The sequence below is a fragment of the Rhipicephalus sanguineus genome, chromosome 2 (assembly GCF_013339695.2).
Source record: "Rhipicephalus sanguineus isolate Rsan-2018 chromosome 2, BIME_Rsan_1.4, whole genome shotgun sequence".
NCBI lineage: Eukaryota > Metazoa > Arthropoda > Arachnida > Ixodida > Ixodidae > Rhipicephalus > Rhipicephalus sanguineus.
The window spans coordinates 84,675,777-84,695,656 of record NC_051177.1 but is presented as its reverse complement, the minus strand read 5'-3'; the positions used below and the strand labels follow the sequence as shown (position 1 = coordinate 84,695,656).

The 19,880-nt window shown below is 48.6% G+C and overlaps 1 protein-coding gene across 1 annotated transcript in view; it reads left to right on the top strand.

Moving 5' to 3' along the window:
- LOC119383262 (protein cramped-like) overlaps positions 1-19,880 on the top strand; it is an 83,061-nt gene that overhangs the window by 53,881 nt on the left and 9,300 nt on the right. Inside the window, exons 17-18 of the mRNA XM_037651325.2 lie at positions 1,392-1,481; positions 4,259-4,407. Coding sequence (XP_037507253.1) covers positions 1,392-1,481; positions 4,259-4,407 — 239 coding nt within the window. The remainder of the gene's footprint in view (positions 1-1,391; positions 1,482-4,258; positions 4,408-19,880) is intronic.

Below are 19,880 nucleotides of genomic sequence, written 5' to 3'. Positions count from 1 at the left end.
CCAGCTGCCACCATCACGCCTCCGTGTATTTCCGCTGCTTATGCGCAACATCACCGCACGGTGCCGTGATAGTGGCCCCTTTGAATTTCTGGTCTGCTTCACCCCATAACACTTCGGCATTGCAGCAAAGCTGACTTTCGGACTCTGCTACTGTCTCAAACAGACCGACTCGCGATCGTGGTGGTTCGAACCTACGAGGTGATAGACGCGGCAGAGGTGGGGGCTTCAAATAATGCCTTTTGTACTTGTAGTTTGGGCAGAAAGTTCGAAAAATCGGACGTGGAATAGCTTCAGTGTCCGAAATTTTGGACGTTCTAATACATTGACGTCTATGGGGCTGGTGACGGTGCCGCGAAACCGTCCGAATTTTCGAGCATGTCCGAAAAATCGGGCATCCAAAAAATCAGCAGTTGACTGTATTTGGACATTCCTGCCAGAACACCTCACGTCCATCATTTTGTTAAACACAGTACTGCCTTCACCAAAGCGATCGTGTTTAGCAAAACATTTCTAGTAGAAGTGATATAAAGGAACTTTAGGCAACAAGAATGCTTAATTGACCATTGGCTCGGTGTTTGTGGTCTATTTCTTGCCAATAGTGCGCAGAAGCGGTAAAAGTAAGTCGCGCCTCCAAATGAGGTTGTCGTGTCGCAAAGGGCTAAAGTAACAGGATAAGTACATAAACAATTAAAAAAAAAGAATGCAGTTTTTAGCAAGCTGTGTTTTTTCGCTGAAGTGTGTGCAAACACACATGCACAACACAAACATGAAGGGGTACTGACACGAATATTTTCAGTTGTCGTTCTTTTGCGTCAAATGAAAGGTCAAGCCCTCAAGAGCCTAGGAAAGGTAGTGCTAAGCGTGAGTGCGCCCTGAAAAAGTAATTACATTATGTTTTTAAAAGCTAGTTTTGGTTCCTACTGTACCCTGACGTCACAACACGGTATGAGCTTCTCATCACGTGCTCGCGCAATATATAGTGACGTTTCCACGGCCATTCCGCACCGTGGCTCCGTTGGTGACGTACAAGCGGCTATTTTGGAAGTTTTGATGACGCACAAGTGGCCATCTTGGAAGTTTTGGTACCTAATGTCATCACAACTACTCAGACTGCTGCGTGAAGTCACCAGAATTTGTACTGTAGCCTGACGTCAAGCTAGTGTCGATGTCAGTAGGTGCGCCATGGAAAAATTTACTTTAATATCAAATTAAAATATGCTTCACACTTGCTCAGAGCCGTCTCTGCATACAGGAGATTTGTATGGCAGAGTAAACTCGCCTTCGAAAAAAGGTGTCAGTACCCCTTTAATTAAGGTTTTGGCTCATGTTGCATAGTGGCAATAGTTTTGTCATCTACAGCTGCCCCTTTGTCAAATTGATCTTTGTTGCAGGTCTCTCAGCCCTTGACGCAGACGGTCCTGCAGTCGAAGCCAGCAATCCTCTGCCAAGCTTTACCGCAGTCGCAGACTCAGATCTTGCCTGTAAGTTCCTGCTTCTCTACTGACAAACGTGCTGGCCTGTTGACTGTGAACACTTGTTCTTTTGATAACAAGCTTGTGGGCTTGATTACTGGTGCAGCAGATGAATTGTGACAGAGGGTTGAATGCAAAAATTCTCACATTAACATAGGTTGCATGAAAAACTTGGGGTTCCATAACTTAAGGGGGGATGCGGGGATCAAATCGCGAAAAATGGCAAAAAAATCTATTTTCTGAAAATCACATTTTCAGTTTTTGTAGCCCTTTTTCTATCTAATTCCAAAATATCTTCGCTGAAAACTACGTAGAAGTGCTATTAAAAATTGTTGCGCCCGCTGAGGTGGCGATAATTATCGCGGGAATCACAAAAAAGAAAGCATTTTTCAAAAAATTATAGCTTCATAACGGCGCGACCGAGCACCACGATCTAGGGCTCGTCTGAAAGAGCATTTCTTCGTCTTTGAATTCCCCGCCTCAGCTGGCTCCTCCATTTAAAAACAAGCGCACAAAAAGCAAACGTTTAAAGGTCATTTCGAGGCCCCCGATTGGCTGCGGCCGCCATGATGCTCCAGCGCGCCTCGCCATTGGTCCGATGGTTGCTCCCGGTGTGCGTCGTCTGCGGCTTCCGCGTTGCGGGGTCACGGCTGTCGAAAATCACGCTAATTACTGAAGCGTTTGCACTCGTTTTGTGTTCACTGGTCGACGGTAATTACGCGTTAGCAGCTGCACCCGGAAGCTCATTCATCAGACCGTGCATCAGACTGTGATGCCCGATGCGCTCTTCGCGAACATTGCAGAAGCATGTCTCGGACCTGTATTGCGTTCACTCCTGGGACCTGCGGTTAGAAGTTCTGCCCGTCGGCATCTCGGATCTCGTGATGAAGACCACCACGGGACGACTTTTTGTGCTCGCGATCGAACATGGCCAACTTTGAAACATCGGGCACCGCGGCAGCGCACACCGCGACCTTGCTTACTGCTCGGAGTCGTGGCTAGGCCTAACTACATTCACGGCGCCGACGAATTCGAACTTTGCGGGGAAGAAAATCGTGCTAACAGCAACTAATGAGATCGCCCGCTGGCAGCTGGGAATCTCTGATCGGCATTTGACGCATCGGCAGCTGCGCAGTGGACCCCACGGCCACGGCCGCTCGATCTCCCCAAGTTCGTCGCACAGCGACTGCTCGAAGCACTGCGACAATTTCGCGCGTCGGCGCCCCAAAATGCGAGACCAAGCATATTGCACGCCGATGTTTCATCGCTGCGGCTTGGCATATTGCGCATTGCCAGCAAATGCCGCCACCCAGCATATCAGGCACAGACTTCCCGAACCCCGCAGCCGAGCACTTCGCGGGTAAATAAGCACTCAGTGGTGATGTAATTTAGGCGTGCTTCAAGCCGTGCATGGTATCGCAGCAAGCATTTGTAAATGTACTGAAATAATGAAAGCCTCGCTAACTACCATTACCACGACCGGGTGAATGATGAAGCGTATCAAGGCGGGGGTGACAAATAAACTTGTGTAAAGGAGTTTACGAATTTTTATCTGCCAAACTCGCTTCATTAAGTACTACTCAGAAATTCCTGTGCCACCAATGTCTTGGCCATAACTGCCACAGCACACCTAAATTTACATGCCACAGACTTGTAATGTACAAGTCTGGGCATTAAACCTGAAGGCTCAACCTTCAAAGAGCTGACAAAAATAACCAATAAAGAAAAAGGAAGCATTTAGTGCAGAAAAATGAAAGATCAAGGACATAAGAAAACCCCTGCAAGCAAAGACACTAAATATTACAGCCCCGGGCCATTTTGATTTACACGTAGTGGCTGTGCAACTTTAGGGCAGTTTTCTCAGAAGTGTGTTTCGACCCGACTGTCCCGCTTGCCGAAAGCGAAGCACGACTATGGCTTGATGGATTTTCATGAGGTCTGTTGCATTGTATTCCCTAGTCAATTCTCAATGCTATGACATTCCTATATTTTTTAATTAGTACTCTCTTTTTTTTACTCTTTAGCTAATTTGACATGACGATAACGAATGCATTTGCAAACATGGATGTAATATTCCGTGTAAAAAAACATCGAGGTAATAAAAATATTTGGAGAATGTCATAGCATGAACCATTCGTATGGCTAAAATATAAGGGCAACTTTGGGCTTTTACAATGTTTTGTTGTCACGTCATGCTTTCTGCAAGTTTGGTACAACAATGATTCAAGTAAAAATTTATTATGTCAAAACTGCTGGAGATATCTTAATGAAACTTTGTAAATAGTCATTCAGTGCACTTCCCAATAAGCATGCCAAATTTCATTGTTCTACTACAAAAAATAAAGAATTTCAGCTTCGATCCCCACCTCCCCCCTTAACGTTATGTGTACCACTCTAGTCTCCTTAACAGCAGCAGTGCTGTTCTGGGAAGTTAAAATCATTCAGTCAGTTATATCAGTCAGTTTTTGCCTGTCTGCTCATTTGAATAAAATGGACTGCTGCTGTCATGCAATAAAGGGGCTAATTGGACAATCATGACCACCGTGGCAATGTTTGCCAAAGGTTGCGGCTTTACAGCACTCAGTGTATGCCCTGCATGTCAGTTTTTAAACATCACATCACATTTAAGTTTGATGTTTTGAACTACTGGAAATTGAACGATTTTTGTCGAGTGCCATCCCTATTTTCATTTCTGACACGAACTCTTTACTAAACATTTGTGATACAGCTTTGTATATGATCCTTTAGTAACTCGATTAAAGTGGCTGCGTTGTTCCTATTTTCAGCTGCCTTCAAGCTGGCCTGTGAAGAAGTGTCTGCTACTCCTGTCGAGAAAAGTGCTGTCATTGACAAGACGGATGGTTTGACTACACCGCCCATGAGTCCATTCAAGCTTGTCCCTTCAGCACCAGATCCCAATTGGCTGAATGGAGAGGTATCGTGGAATTTCAAGAACTGTTCCCTTCTTTTTTGTTACATTGCTTATTTATAAATCATGCACCAGTGGATAAATGCATTAGCTTGTCATGACACATTAAGTGTTAAAATAAGTAGCGGTGTGCGAATATTCGAACTTTTGATTATTTTTATAATAATGTTTGCTATTCGATTCGCACCGAAATTTTGCTATTCGATGCATTCGAACTTCCGAAAAATAAATGTATTCGTATAATTTTCTAAAAATCAAATTACAGCGCTTCTAAGTGCTCCGCGTCAATCCATTCTCCTCGCGAACTTCGACCTATCGGAATGTAGAGCTGTGCGAATAGCAAAATTTTGGGTGCGAAGCGAATTCGAATAATAAAGATTGAGTGCGAATCGAATCGAATAATTTTCTAATATTTCTCAAATATTTTTCGAATGCTTCGAAGCGAAATCACTAGGGGTGTGCGAATATTCGAACTTTCGAATATTTTTCGAATAGTGTTTACTATTCGATTCAATTTGCACCAGAATTTTACTATTTGAATTATTCGAACCTCTGGAAAATAAATATAACGGTTTATAATAACGGAAAATCAATACAGTAAAATCTCGTTAATTCGACCCCCGTTAATTCGGAATTTCGGTTAATTCGGACGCGGCGTCTGGTCCCGTCCAAAATGTGCATTGTTCTATGGCTGAGAACTCTCATTAATTCGGACAGATTCGACCGCGCTTCGGTTAATTCGAACTCCCGACCGAGGTCGGGTCGAGACGGGGAAGCAGCAGCGGATACCGCCACGGCCGCGGTTCGGATATAATTCGGATTCGCAGCCGAAATCCACGGCGCATCTGAACAACTTCGAGATCGGATCATGGCCTCCGAGATTTAAAACGAGCTTTGCATCTCGGAGGCACATACACAATGAAAGGCAGTGCATCGCTACTGTCATCAGCAGCAGGCAACATGGCGACGGTCCGTCCGCGTCAGTCCGCGTTATCAACGCGATCAGCCAGCCACGAGTGGTGGATGATAAGAATAGCATAGAATATGGCATAAGGCATCGTTCCGCGATAGCACCCCTGGTGTTCCGCAACGTGCGCGGTGAAGCGTTGTGCAGGCCTGGCGTTCCGGACTTTCCGCACGCCTTTCTACGTACGAGCCGTGCAACATTTTCAACACTGACGAGACAGCGCTGTTCTATAAGGCTCTGCCTGACAAGACGATCGTGTTTAAAGGGGACCCGTGCGTCGGCGGGAAACGGAGTAAAGAGCGGGTGACGGTTCTTCTGGCTACGAACATGACCGGCACAGAGTAGCTGCCGCTGCTGGTGATAGGAAAGGCTGCGAAGCCAAGATGTTTTAAGAACATTAAGCAGCTGCCTGTCGACTACCGCTTTAAGGGGAGACACTGGTCTCGAAACGAAAAGTTTTATTATTGGAGATATTGTAATGAAATTGGGTGTGTATATGTATTTCTTCCTCCTGTTTTCAAAAATATAATTAGTTTTCATGTACTTCAATTAGTTATCAAATTGTGAGAGCATAAGTGAAATCTAATTAGGTAATTTCTTACGGGTCATTAAGACACTTTCCCTCAGTATTTTTAGGTTCTGTTTAAGATGCAGCTGTAGCCAAAGACCTGCCATGTGGAGCTATGCTATTTATATTGTCACTGAGATATATCATCATATAAGAACTTTCAATTGTATTGACATTGTGTAATCTTGAAATGCAATTAGCTCACATTATTGTTCACAAAATTTCATATGTTCATCTTAGCCACAAAAAAATAGCATAGCTCCACAGTCCTATTTCTTACGAATTCAACGGTATAAAATTTATCAAAATTACCTTACAAAAACATAATGAAAAGATCCGTAAGGCTGGTCAAGTTGGCAAAAAATGTGAAGCTGAGAAAATCGCGTTTGAAGATTGACACGCACTGTATAAATTTCTAAAAGGAACCTTTAACCATAAATTTTATTCACATGTTCCCCATCTGTTTCCCTTCAAAACAAAACAGAAAGTGTCTTGTTCCACCCAAGGAATCATATCTAAAAAAATTTTCCAATGTGCAAAGCATGATCAAAACCCCACCATGACAAGCGGCTGGGGGGTTCTGGAAAAGCCATGGGGTATGAGGCTCAAGCGACTGGCTGCTCATGTCTTTTCAGTCTTTAGGAAGAACCTTCTAGATGTTAGGCAGCATGTTACCCTGGGTAATAGGTTGCTATGCTTGAGAGAATACCTTCAAAGTAGTCCAGGACTGTAATCTTCAGTTGCACCCGTTTTGTGTCTCCTTGCAAGAGTCTTTTTTGTGTTGGTGCTCTTCAGATGAGTTGCATTTGCCTTGCGTAAACGCAGAGAGTTTTTTTCTAGGCTTCGTCGAACAAGGCAATCCCCAGCAATATAGCCCAAACTTGCAGCAATGGACTCGTTGGTTGCCCTTCTTCCTTGGTTGTAGATGGCAACAGCCTCAGCGGCAGCTCGCTTCACACTTTCCAGCGAAGCGTTCCCATTCTTTGAAGTTTGGGTCCAGATGACCGAATGAAGACTCTCACTCGCGTTCTGGGTCTTCCCTTCACAGCACCGTGCCAGCAGGCTCTCATCACTGAGCCTCGCAAAGACTGGCTCCAGAGCAGCCCCAACACAAGCCGGCAGGGCATTCTTGTGTGAAGGTGGACTCTCCCCATTGGCCAAGGCTCTATTGTACTTGCACCAAGAGCTAGCACCCTCGGGGCACTTTGAGTGCTTTGGTGCATCATCTGTCGATGTCATGTGCAGCAGTGTAGCTTCGACTGCCCTCTTCATAGCTGGCACGTCATTGATATTGCTCCTCAGGGCATATCCGTAGTAATTCGCGATCTTCTTGATCTTCTCTTGTGTGAGCTTTCCTCTACCCCCAAGAGACTCACCCTGAGCCTTCTTTTTGTCCACAAGGTTCCGTAAAGCTGCACCCATTCGCTTGTGGACATGGTTGATGCAGTCCTTTTTGTCTATTTGGATAAAGCCGTACACCTCGGCTTCGGACAAGGCATGAAAAGTGCGGCTGTCTCCATCAGAGAGCACAGTCGTGTAGCGCAGACCATGCTTGGCCCAGGACCTCTGAAACATGGTCAGCGCAGCCTCTACTTCCATGCGGCCAGAGTTGCATTCGATGTTTCGTTGGCACTCGTGGGTTGCCAGCCAGTCGGTGTACCCTTCGTCTTGCGGCTGTGGTCCCAGGGCACAGCCGAGACAAAAGTTTGAGTAAACAACATGGTCAATTACAAGGCCAGTGTAGAGCTCAATGATGCAGCCCACACCTATGTGTGAGCTCCGACCTCGCGTCATCCATGAGCCGTCGAACACAACATCGATGTTCCCTATGGGGTTCAGGAAGTCTGTATACAGCTCTTTTATTACTGCCACACTAGCAGCTTCACTTTCAGTCGCTGTGTTTTCGCAGGCTTTCACTAAACTTTTTAGGTGTCCCTGAAACGTCTTGTGGTGCAAGCCTCGGTGCGAAAGGTTCATACACGCACAAAAGTCCGAAAGGGCAGTAACACCTTTGCCTATCATCTGTATCCCCTTCATGGCCCTCATGTTGACTTCGAAGGGAGTGATGGTGGCAGTTCCGCTCACTCTCGGAGAAGAAAATTGCTTCTTCTCGAAATCACAACTGCTGCAAGAAAAAATAAGCTTTACCGCAAGGCCGTACTCCTTGTCCGTTGCCTTCCTCACGCTGAGACTTTTTGCGTCGCATTTGTCGCACTTCGCTTGTGCAAAAAAGTTATTCAAAACTTTCATATCGACGAGCAAAAAATCGGTCCCGGCGTCACCGGTCTGGCACTCCGCGCTTACTCCAAGAAGGTCGAACTTGCGCTGGGTAGCCGACTTTCCAGACAGAACGGTCTTCGTTTGCGCCGATCTCTCAACTCGCTGCGCCTGCTCCGCCGTTGAGTAGTACGCGGCATCAACCCGAAGTGTTTCGCTAGTCGAACTTGGTCCCACGGTGTCGTCAGTTGAAGTTCCCGGCAGGTCCAAAGGGTCCGGCCGCGACTCCAACTCCGCTGCCGACGGTGCACTTGTAGCCGGCGCCTTCTTGTTCCAAGCCCGTTTTTTACGGCTTCCAAAAGCTCGTTGCGTCGATGGTTTCAGACGAGAGTCTCCAGGCATCTCGATCGCGTGGAAAAACTACCGGCACAAAGTAGAGACACGGTCCGTCGAGAAACACGCACGATCGCAAAAGCAGGCGCACACAAATGGACAGCCACGGCGGAGAACCAAACACAAAGAAAAAAAAAATGACTGTGTCGGTCGCGCCAGCCAATGGGAGACTCGGAAAGGCGCGCTTGAAAAGCGCGCCGCGTGAGAGCCAATCAGTGGCCTGGAAACGACCTTCAGAAAACCCGCGACGGCGGCCGTTCTGCTTGAGCGACGCCATTTTGAGATGGCGCAAAATGTGCACAAAGAAAACAGCTTCAAATCTAGCCCAAGATGGCGGCGCTCGGCCCACTGCAACGCTCATGGCGCGCGCGGGAAGTTCGAACAAATTTCGTCCTTTTGGGGACATTTTAGTGCTGCCGGGGTGCTTTGAAAGCCGATTTTATCGCGTTTCCCGACCGAATTTAGCGTTAGCAATTTGAGAGTAGGTGCTCAGAAGTACAAACGCCTCGAAAATAAGCTTTGCGAAAAATCGATTTTTTGACCATTTTTGACCGTTCCAAGACCCGCGTCTCCCCTTAATAGAAAGGCTTGGATGACGGCCGAAATATTTTGAGCCTGGCTGCGTCAGCTAGACCGCCGCTTTGCGGCAGTGTGCGCGGACAGCCACCTTCAGGAACTTAGCAAACTTGCGATTTCCTTGCACGTTGCCTCCGCGAAGCAAACCGCGATCACCGACTTCTATAAGAAATAAAAGTCTGATGGTGGCGGAAACATTTTTCTAGTGTTTTGATCGTACTCGCGATAATTCGAACCCTCGGTTAATTCGGACATTCTCTCTGGTCCCGTGAAGTCCGAATTAACGGGGTTTTACTGTATAACGATAATAAATTGGCGTGCAGCGTGCTTGGTCTTGCGTTGTGGGGCGCCAACGTGCAAAGCTGCTAGCTGCTTCCTCCGGTGTTCCGAGCGATTACTGTGCGACGAGCTTGGCCGGGGGGTCCGCTGCCGATGCGTCAAGTGCCCATCCACGATTCCGAGAAGCCAGTGGGCGATGCGATTCGTTGTTTGCGACGTAGCACATTGCAGCTTCTTCGCTTTCACGAAAAATCCGCAACTAGCGCTAGTTAGAGGCCTACCCACAACATCGAGCAGTAACGCGGTGTGTGTGGTTGCGGTGCCCGATGTTTCGGAGTACGTAATGCTCGATCGCGAGTACAAAGAGTTGTCCAGCGATGGTCTTCGTCACGAGGTCCGAAGTGCTGACGAGCAGAACCCCTAACCGCGGGTCCCAGAGTCGGTCCGAGACATGTGTCTGCGATGTTTGTGACGAGCGTGGCGCACTGTCGTAATCTGATGATTGATGTTCCGCTTGCAGCTGCCAAACTAAAGCGTAATTATATTCTAAATGATCGTCAAACCATGAACACAGAACGAGCGAACGCGTCACTAAGTAGCGCGACTGTCGACAACCATGGCCTCGCAAGCAGCAGACGACGCTCTCCTGGAGCGAGCACCGGAGCAATGGCGAGGCGTGCTGGAGCAACATCGCGGACGCAGCCAATGAGAGAGTTCCAAACGAACTTTAAACATTTGCTTTTTGTACGCTTGCTTCTGCATGGAGGACCTAGCTGAGGTGGGAAATTTGAAGACTGAGAAATGCTCTTTCCGACGAGCCCAAAATGGCGAGGCCCGGTTGCGCCTTTGCGGAGCTACAGTAAAAGCTCGTTAATTAGGATTTCTAGGGACCGGAAAAAATGTCCGAATTAACCGAATGTCCGAATTATCAAATGGTCGAAATAAACACAATAAATGCAAGAGTTTTTTTAACATACCTTTACTTTACAAAGTAATCGCGGATGCGTGTCTGTTTTCGAGCATAAATTCGCGCGGACACAATTTTTCTGAGCCCTTCAATGTGCTCAGCAGCTCGCATGCTGTCTGCAGTGCCAAAACAAAATTCTTCAAGGATGACGAGGGCCTCCGCGACTTCCTTCACAGTGCGTTGGGGCCCGTGTGGCTCATGGTGTGGCTGCTCCTCTTCAGGCTCTTCGTTCTTTGATTCGTTGCCATGCATCACTTTCTTGACAATTTGCTCAAAAGTCAGACAGCCGGCAGTGGCAACGCCATCATCAATGCTGATATAATCCTCTGGTGTCACTGCATCAGGCATAACACTTCCGAAATCCTGCCCATCGTCGGACCCTTGTCCAGCGACACTTCAGCATCGCTGGAGTCGGGTACAACAAAGCCACTGTGCCTGAAACAGTTGGCAATGGCGTGCTCAGGCTTGTTCTGCCACACACGCAAGAATGCTAACTGCGCTCAGGAGACTCGCGTCGTATTGTTTGCCGACGTCATGGCACAGGAGCAACTTCTTGTCAGCAGAGCCCATTTTTCACAGCACGCAAAATTTCTACTTTGGTGGTGAAGTCCTTCGCCTCGTACTTAGGCCCCTTCGCCAGCGTTGCCATCGGCGGAGAGTGCGTTCACACGAAAAGTCAGCACAAAAGCACCAGCAACAATCAAGCTAAAGGAGCCGTACTGAATCGTTCCTCGATAAAACGACGTTCAACGATGCAGCACACCAACGGGAAGAAAGCAATAAAATGGCACCGCCAACAACACACACGAAGAAAAGGCGTTCAACCAGTCTCAAGTCAAGCCACGTCGACAATTGATGTCTATGGCGATGCTGCGTTTGAGCTTCACTTCTGTTCCGAATCGTTTTTTCGTTTTCGAGCCTCGCCAGCGGCCCGAAAGTCGCCGAATTATCCGACTTGCGGTCAAATCTGTCCAAAATAACGAGCGCCCAGTCTCATAGAGTGATGCGTATATTTACAGGGACCAGATGACGTGTCCGAATTAACCGATTTTCCGAATTAACGAGAGTCAAATTAACAAGCTTTTACTGTATAATGTTTTTAGAATGTAATTTAGAATATGCTTAGGCATCCTCTGCAACTTTTTTTCTGTAATTTCGCTTCAAAATATTCAAAAATTATTCTGGAAATATTTGAAAATTGTTCGATTCGATTCGCACTCAAACTTTATTATTTGAATTCGCTTCGCACTCAAAATTTTACTATTCGCACAGCTCTAGAAATTACAGAAAGAAGTTACAGAGTATCCCTAAGTATGTTCTTACGAGGCAGGAACAGTTACAAGTCACAAACATGGCCAAAGAACAGATTTATTCCTAAGGGAGGATGCGGCTTTCGTATTGCAAAAAATAACAAAAAAAAATCGATTTTTGAAAATCACATTTACAGTTTCTGTAGCCCTTTATCTGATTCCAAAATATCGTCACTGAAAACTACGTACAAGTGCGATAAAAAATTTGTTGTGCTTGTCGAGGGGGCGAAAATTAGTGCAGAAATCGCAAGAAAATCTTGCATTAAAAATCTTATAGCTCCGCAATGGCGCAACCAGGCGCCGCCATCTTGGGCTCGTCGGAAAGAGCATTTCTCCGTCTTCAAATTTCCCGCTTCAGCTAGGTCCTACATTAACAAAAAAGTAGAGCTGTGCGAATAGCAAAATTTTGGGTGCGAAGCGAATTCGAATAATAAAGATTGGGTGCGAATTGAATAGAATAATTTTCAAATACAGTAGAACCCCGCTGTTACGTTCCTCACTGCTGCGTTTTCCCGGCTGTTACGTCGTTTTCCGCCGGTCCCGGCATAGCTTCCATAGGATACAATGTATTGGGAACCCCGCTGTTACGTCGTAACTGTCGGACCGTTCCCGTATGATAGGTCGCGAAGTGCGCCCGGAGCCGACCGAGTGACTACCAAAGAAAGCGGCCATGGCGCATTTTCACGCAGCTTGGCCTCGTTTGACCGTAATATTAGCCGCATGAGAGGCGCAAACAACAGAATCTTTCAATTGATGCAAACAAAAGCATGGCCTTCGAGATTCAAATTGCAAACATGGCGTCTATGACGTAACTGCTCGCGTAAGCAAGGCCTTCGAGATTGGCATTTACTATTGACAAAAGCATAGCCTCTGAGATTTGCATTGCACAAACATGGCGTGTATGACGTAATTGCTTGCGAAAGCAAGGCCTTCGAGATTGGCATTCACTTCTGCCATCGCGTTGGCGTAGACTCATCATCATCGTTATTTGTCGGAGAACGGGAGGAGTTCGAGCTGGTTGGAGCTCGCATGGTCGTGCGTGCGGTTCGCGGTCGGACTCGCCGCGCCGGTCGTGATTGCGCGTGCTTAGTTCTTTCATACCTACAGCTGTTGGTGTTAAAAAAATCACATACGTTGATTACATTTCTGTGGATGAGGTCATCCTAAGCTCCGCGTTTCTATCCATCGACTAGATCGCGGCTGAGCGCGCCAATTTTCGTGCTGCTCGTAAGAATTGAAATAAAATTCTGTACCACTAAATATTTTGCCGTTTTTCCTGTTTTTCGGCTCTTACGTTTCCCGTCTCTTACGTTTATTTCCTACGGTCCCTTCAAAAACGTATCAGCGGGGTTCTACTGTAGTTCACAAACATTTTTCGAGTAATTCAAAGTGAAATTACAGAAAAAGTTGCAGAGAATCCCTAAGTGTGTTCTTTTGAGATAGCAGCATGAAAGTGTTTCTTTTCACTAGGTTGATGAAGCACTGCTGGGGTGGTGTTTCATAGTTGTCTTATCAAGAATGAGGCAATGTAGAGGCCGAATTGTATTTATGTACATGATTTGGTGCAACCAAAGTGCTGCCGACAACACTTTACACGTGATAGGCAAAGATGCCATTTCCTCAGCCTCTCCTCTTTCAATTTCTGTGGAAGCCCAACTGATGTGGCGGACAAGGGTGTGCTCCTTTCAAGTCCGGAGTTCCAAATCTGCCCCGTAGATGTGGATATATAGGAACATCTGAAATTTTGGATGCTAAAAAGCTTCGGCTTCCGATTTTTTGGACTTCCTGCCCAAGTTTCAGGTCCAAAACAGCAATAATTGAGTCCCCACCTCTGCCACATCTTTCATTTCCATGTCGGAACCAGAGTTTTCTTGAGTTAGCGTATAAACGCGTGTAAGGGCCGCGCCCGTTTTTTTTTGAAGTGCATATTCTAAAAAAAAAAAATCCGCGTAAGGGCCGCACCCACACTTTCCTCAACCAATACGTATTCAAAATGCGCGCGCGCGTAAGCTTCTAGGCGTAGTCGATAGATGGCGCAAGGAAACGCAACCATCATCATCGTCACCAGAGTATATATATATATATATATATATATTATTCGTGTTAAGATGTTCGTGAAGTGGGCTAAAAATTTTAACTTTTTTATTAGTATTCATAGACCCGCCAACTAAAGGTTAAAGCAGGATTTTATCTTTAGCTTCTCACATCTCTATACAAATGCGCTATCGGCGCTATCCATATCGGCATTAGCATCACCAACTTTGTCATGGCATTTGCGTTGTTCGGTTTGTGCAGTTCAGCCAGCCATTTGCTGTAGTTTTCTGCACTGTTCGATGACCTTCGTGCTAGCTTGTTTTCTACACGGCGTTCACGTTTTGGCAAGATGGGCAAATACCTGAATAGCTACACTGCTGGCTATAAGTTGAAGGTGATCGAGTATGCTCTCGAGCATGGGAAACGTGCCGCCGGCAGAAAATTCGACGTTGACGAGAAGTGTGTTCGACGTTGGTGTGCTCAAAAAGAAGCCTTGCGAAACACCAACAGCACTAAGCGCGCTTTCTGAGGAGAGCAGTGCAAGTTTCCCGATTTGAAAGAAGACTTGCTCCGCTATGTGACTGAAGTGCGGAATGATGGTCTTGCACTCACAACGGACATGCTGCGTGCCTTGGCGACTGTACTTGGGTGGATCCTATCTGCGTGGAGCTCGGTGTCGACGGACATTGTGTCCCGAAGTTTTGAAGTCACAGGGATATCTAACAGCTTGGATGGCACGGAAGATGACTGCTTGTGGGGTGACGGCGCTTCGCAGCCACACCATCTCATCTCGGACTGAGGACACTCTGCGAGTCCTCAGACTCGCCGAGTGACGACGATTGAGCACGTATGTCGCAAGAAATGTCGTATACTGCAATAAACGCTCTTCGTTCGCTAACTGGTGCGTTTTTACTTAAAAAAAAAATGTTGCGTGTATGGGCCGCACCCTGAAAATTGGCCCTCATTTCTTGAAAAAAAAGTGCGGCACACGCGTTTATATGGTAGTAAATTTGCGACCGTAGCAGAGCTTGAAAGGTACCTTTGCGGCAATACCGGGGTGTAATGAGGTGAAGCATATTGAAAATCTATGGACAACTTCCTATCAGATGTTGACTGTGTGAGAGATAGGGGAGTGAGGAGTGCGCGTGTGTTGGGTGCAGGTCTCGGAGGCTGTGTGTGGTTGATGGTGGAGGAACAAGATGGTGCGAGTGTCGGGTGAGCAGCGAGGGGGCGCGCGGGAATACGGGAGGAGAGGGATGGGGTACGAGACGGAGGTCGGACATGTTGGATATGTGGCGCGGTGAATAAAGGGTGTGTAGTGAACGTGGTTGTGGATCGTCAAGTATATCGTCGAGTCTGACAAGTGGGGGCTCGTCCGGGATCGACATGACAACAGAGATGGATGTGGTGAATGTGCCAGAGGAGCTGCTTTAACATCTGCTGGGGCAAACAAACGGCTCCGCCATACAGCGTGAGCAAATCGCGGCGGCCGTCAGACAAAGACTCTTGACGGCCAAGCCTATGCCTGCAGGCCCCATGACGGCAGCGGCATTCCAACCGACAGGTGACTGCTCCGCGGTCCGCAGGAAGTCAACCCCCGAGGTTCATGGGATTCCGCGACACACAGTCCCCCGAGGAATTTCTGGACCAGCTGGAGACCTTTTGCCTGGTGACTGGTATCGGCGCCGACAGAAGGCTTAGCCACGTCGTGCCTGCTGCACTGGAGGGTAGTGCGAAGTTATGGCTGCGTTTCGTGAAGTCGTTTTCATCGTGGAATGACTTCAGGGCGTCGTTCATAGCAAAGTTTTCTTCGATTGACGCGAAGTGGCGCCTGAAACAAGAACTTGAGCTCCGCACTCAACACCCTGAAGAAAACCTAAAAGAGTTCATCTACACGATCGTGGCATATTATGACCGGATCGGCGGTGAAATGCCGGAATCTGAAAAGGTTGACCGTGTGTTACGGCAGATGCACCCGCAACTCCAAGATTTGGGGGAAGGCAAGCAGTTTGCCAATCTCGTGGAGCTGGCAAAGGCAGCTGACGGCCTCTTGGAGCGTTATTGGAGGCGGTTCCAGTACAAGCCACCGCCACCTCCTACCGATCAAGTTGCACGGGACCTCGCCTTCCAGCCATCTGTAAATGTGGACGGCCTGTCAGGAGCGAGGCCTGGAGTGACGATGGCGGCGGCTGCTGCGCCGTTGCAGCATCCGTTGGCGGCATCTTACTGGCCGTTGCACCCCGCGGCAATACAGCCGTCCTACCACCGGGACTAGTTGCACAGGTCGTGCGCTTTTGCTACAAGGCCTCATTTCCCAGCGCCACCACAGCCGCAAGGATACCAACCGCTCGACTCCGGTGGAGTCACCTGCCATCGCTGCGGAGGCGTCGGTCACAGTGCCCGCGAGTGCCCTTCGGGTGGGCGTAGCGGCCCGCCCCGCTGCTACCTATGCAACAGAATCGGACATATCCGCTCACAGTGCCCGGGAAACGGGAGATGGTAGGTGCTACTCCGGCCAGCACCTATGAGACAGCGCTGCGAGTGGCGTCCTTGGCCGGCAACAGAGAGCCTCTTCTGGAAGTGCGAATTGGGCAGACTACATTCTTGGCCCTGCTGGATACAGGCTCAAGTGTGAGCTTGCTTGGAACACCAGCGGCAAGGGTGGCCGAGGCGACGGGCACCAAACCCAGGACACAGGAACGAGCACTCTGACTGGCAACAGGTTGGTCGCGGTCAACCACATCCCTAAAGTGCAAGATACAGTGGGCCACAAGCAGCCGCATACAGCGTTTCCTGTGCGTGCCAGATTTGTGTCGGGACATTGTGCTTGGCAGAGACTTTTTGAACGTGACAGGCATATCCCTACATGTAACGCTGGGTGGGTGGACTATTGGAACCGACCCGCAGTGCATTGTGCCATTTGCAAAGCGTGACAGAGATGTGACTGCTGCGCTCGCGATAGAGGAAGACGGCGAATCTTATTACCTGCAGGGCTTCTTTGAAGAAGTGCTTGTTGTACCAGGCACGGGAAGCACTTTTCGAGCTGACGAAGGCATACAGACCATGAATAAGGTGCTCGATGACTTCTCTCATTTGTTTACTGCAATTCCTGGATGTACCTCCCTCGCTCAGCACTGCATTGACACTGGAGATAGTGCGCCTGTGAGATGCAAGTTGCGGCCAGTAAATGCAAAAAAGCAAGAGATCATTGAAGGATGTGTGAATGACCTCTTGGAAAAGGGCCTTATAAGACCTAGCACCAGCCCTTGGACTAGCGCCCCAGTGCTTGTGGCCAAGAAGTCTGGAGGCTACCGGCTTGCTGTGGACTACCGGCCGTTGAACGCACGTACCCGAGTACCTGCCTACCCAATGCCTCGAACGGACTGGCTGCTAGCGCAATTGGGCCGTGCAGTGTGGTTCTCAAGCTTTGACCTTTCCCAGGGGTTTTTTCAGATTCTCGTGTCTGAGGCTGACATTGCCAAAACAGCCTTTATCTGCCATCAGGGCACATTTGAGTTTACGAGAATGCCCTTCGGGGTGGCAGGTGGCCCGGCAACTTTTCAGACCTAGATGGACCGGCTGTTGCAAGGAATAAATCACGACTTTGCCATGGCGTTTCTGGACGATGTCCTTGTCTACTTCGAAAGTCTCGAGAGCCATGTCGAGCATGTAAGGGAGGTGTTGCAGCGTATTGAGAACGCTGGCCTTACGATTAACCCTGATAAAATGCAGGTGTGCCATCAGTCCCTTAAGTTTTTGGGCCACGTCATCTCCCCTGGGCAGTGCAGACTAGATGAAGAGAAAGTGCGGGCGGTACTGGATTATCCAAGACCCACCACAATTAAACAGTTGCAGGCTTTCCTGGGACTTGCTGGTTATTATCGCAGCTTCATACCACACTTCTCACTGACGGCACATCCACTCACTGTCCTTCTGAAGAAAAACGAGCCATGGCGGTGGGAAGAGAGCCAAGAGCGAGCTTTCACCGCGCTCAGGCATTCCTTAGTTCAGGATGCAGTTATGAGCCTTCCAGATCTAAATCGACCCTTTGTGGTGGAGACGGATGCAAGTGGCATTGGCATTGCAGCTGTGCTACTGCAGGCTGGCCCTGATGGACTGCAGCTCGTTTCCTTCATTAGCAGGGTTCTCAAAGAGGCCGAGAGCCACTATACTGTCCAGGAGTGGGAGTGCTTTGCAGTGGTGTGGGCAGTGGACAAATTCAGGGCGTATCTTGAGTTTACGGAGTTTGAGATACACTGTGACCACTCATCCTTGTCATGGATGTTCTGCACCGACCAAGCTTCGCCAAGGTCAAGCGTTGGGTCCTTCGCCTGCAGGGTTTCAATTGCAAAATTAAGCTCAGACGGGGGCTAGCAAATATACCCGCAGATGCCCTGAGTAGAGCCCCTCTTCAAGGTGAAGACCACCCCAGTGACAGCTTGCCCGAGAAACTGTTTCCCATTGCTGCACAAGAACCTGAAGGGAAGATTACATTTGAGCAAATAGCAGTTGCCTTGGAGGACGATATGACACCTTTAAGTGACACCGGACAACTTGTACAAGAGCAGGCTCGTGACAGCCGTCTCTCAAAACTGAAAACCGTGGTCCAAGGGGTTATGCTCCCAAATTCAGACCCTGATCATCGTCTTTTTCATGATCTGGCAGAAACAACAGAACTGGAGCCAAATGGAAGTGCTAGTTCAGCTAAGAGGCAACAAAAAGGTACCGTGGCTGCCTTCTCACCTCCGGCACCTGGCATTGAAAATGGCGCATGATTACCCCACGGCTGCCCACGCAGGGTTTTTCAAAACCTTGAGACGTGTAGCTGCACGATTTGTCTGGCTGGGCATGCGGGCAGACATATCAAGGTATGTGCAGGGCTGTGCTATCTGTCAGCGCACAAAACCGCGACGCAAAAAGCCTGAAGGCCTGATGAGCGGTCAGTGGGCGACAGCACCCATGGATTAGCTCAGTGTTGACATCATTGGGCCTTTGCCCTCTACATCGACAAGTTCACTAAGCTTCCCGAGTTGTTCCCTCTACGAGCAGCAACCAGTGCAAAAATATTGGAGTGCATGGTCCAAGTTTTCTGCCGCCATGGGACACCCGTGGCCATCACCAGCTACAACGGGAAGCCCTTCGTTAACACATTATGGCGCAATCTTCTGAAACACTGGGGAATCAAGGATCCGCATACTGTGCCTTACCGGCCGGCTGGTCAAATGGTGGAGCACCACAATGGCACAATTAAACAGTGTCTACGAGCATACTGCACTAACCACAAGGACTGGGACCGCCATATACCTGAGATCGGCCTTGCCATGCGCACGGCGGAGAGTGTGGTCACCGGATATACTCCAGCATTGCTTTGCTATGGCAGAGAGTTGCGCACTCCGTGGGAACCTGCAGGCGACAAAGATGACACGGAGCCTCCAGAAGCAACACACCATGCGCTTGCTGCAGAACTCAGGCAGTGCCTTGGAGAAGTCATGAAGTGTGCTAAGAAGCATCAAGCAGCTGCCTGGCAGGCTCAGAAGTCAAGTTATGATCGCCATCGACAGTCAACAACCATCAAAGATGGTGACCTTGTGCTCTTGGACACTCACATTTTGAGTGATGCAGCCAAGGGTGTTTCGGCCAAGTTGGCACCGCGGCGTGGTGGACCTTATCGGATGGTCAAGCAGATTGGTGAAAATGACTTCATCCTCAGAGTGACCCAGCAACGGGACGTCGTCGAACCATCGCCCGTGCTGATCAGTTAGTGCTCTACCACGAACCATTACTTCTCCCTTCCACCACGGATTCACAATTTGAGGGGGGGGGAGAGTTGTGAGAGATAGCTGAGTGAGGAGTGCACGTGTGTTGGGTGCTGGTCTCGGAGGCTATGTGTGGTTGATGGCGGAGGAACAAGATGGCACGAGTGTCGGGTGAGCAGCGAGGGGACGCGCGGGAATACGGGAGGAGAGGGATGGGGTACGAGACGGAGGTCGGACATGTTGGATATGTGACGCGGTGAATAAAGGGTGTGTAGTGAACGTGGTTGTGGATCGTCAAGTATATCGTCGAGTCTGACAACTGTCTTGGCGAAGTTCGACCTTGACGGAGCTTGAAAGGCAGCTTTGCCACAATACCGGGGTGTGATGAGGTGAGGCATATTGAAAATCTAGG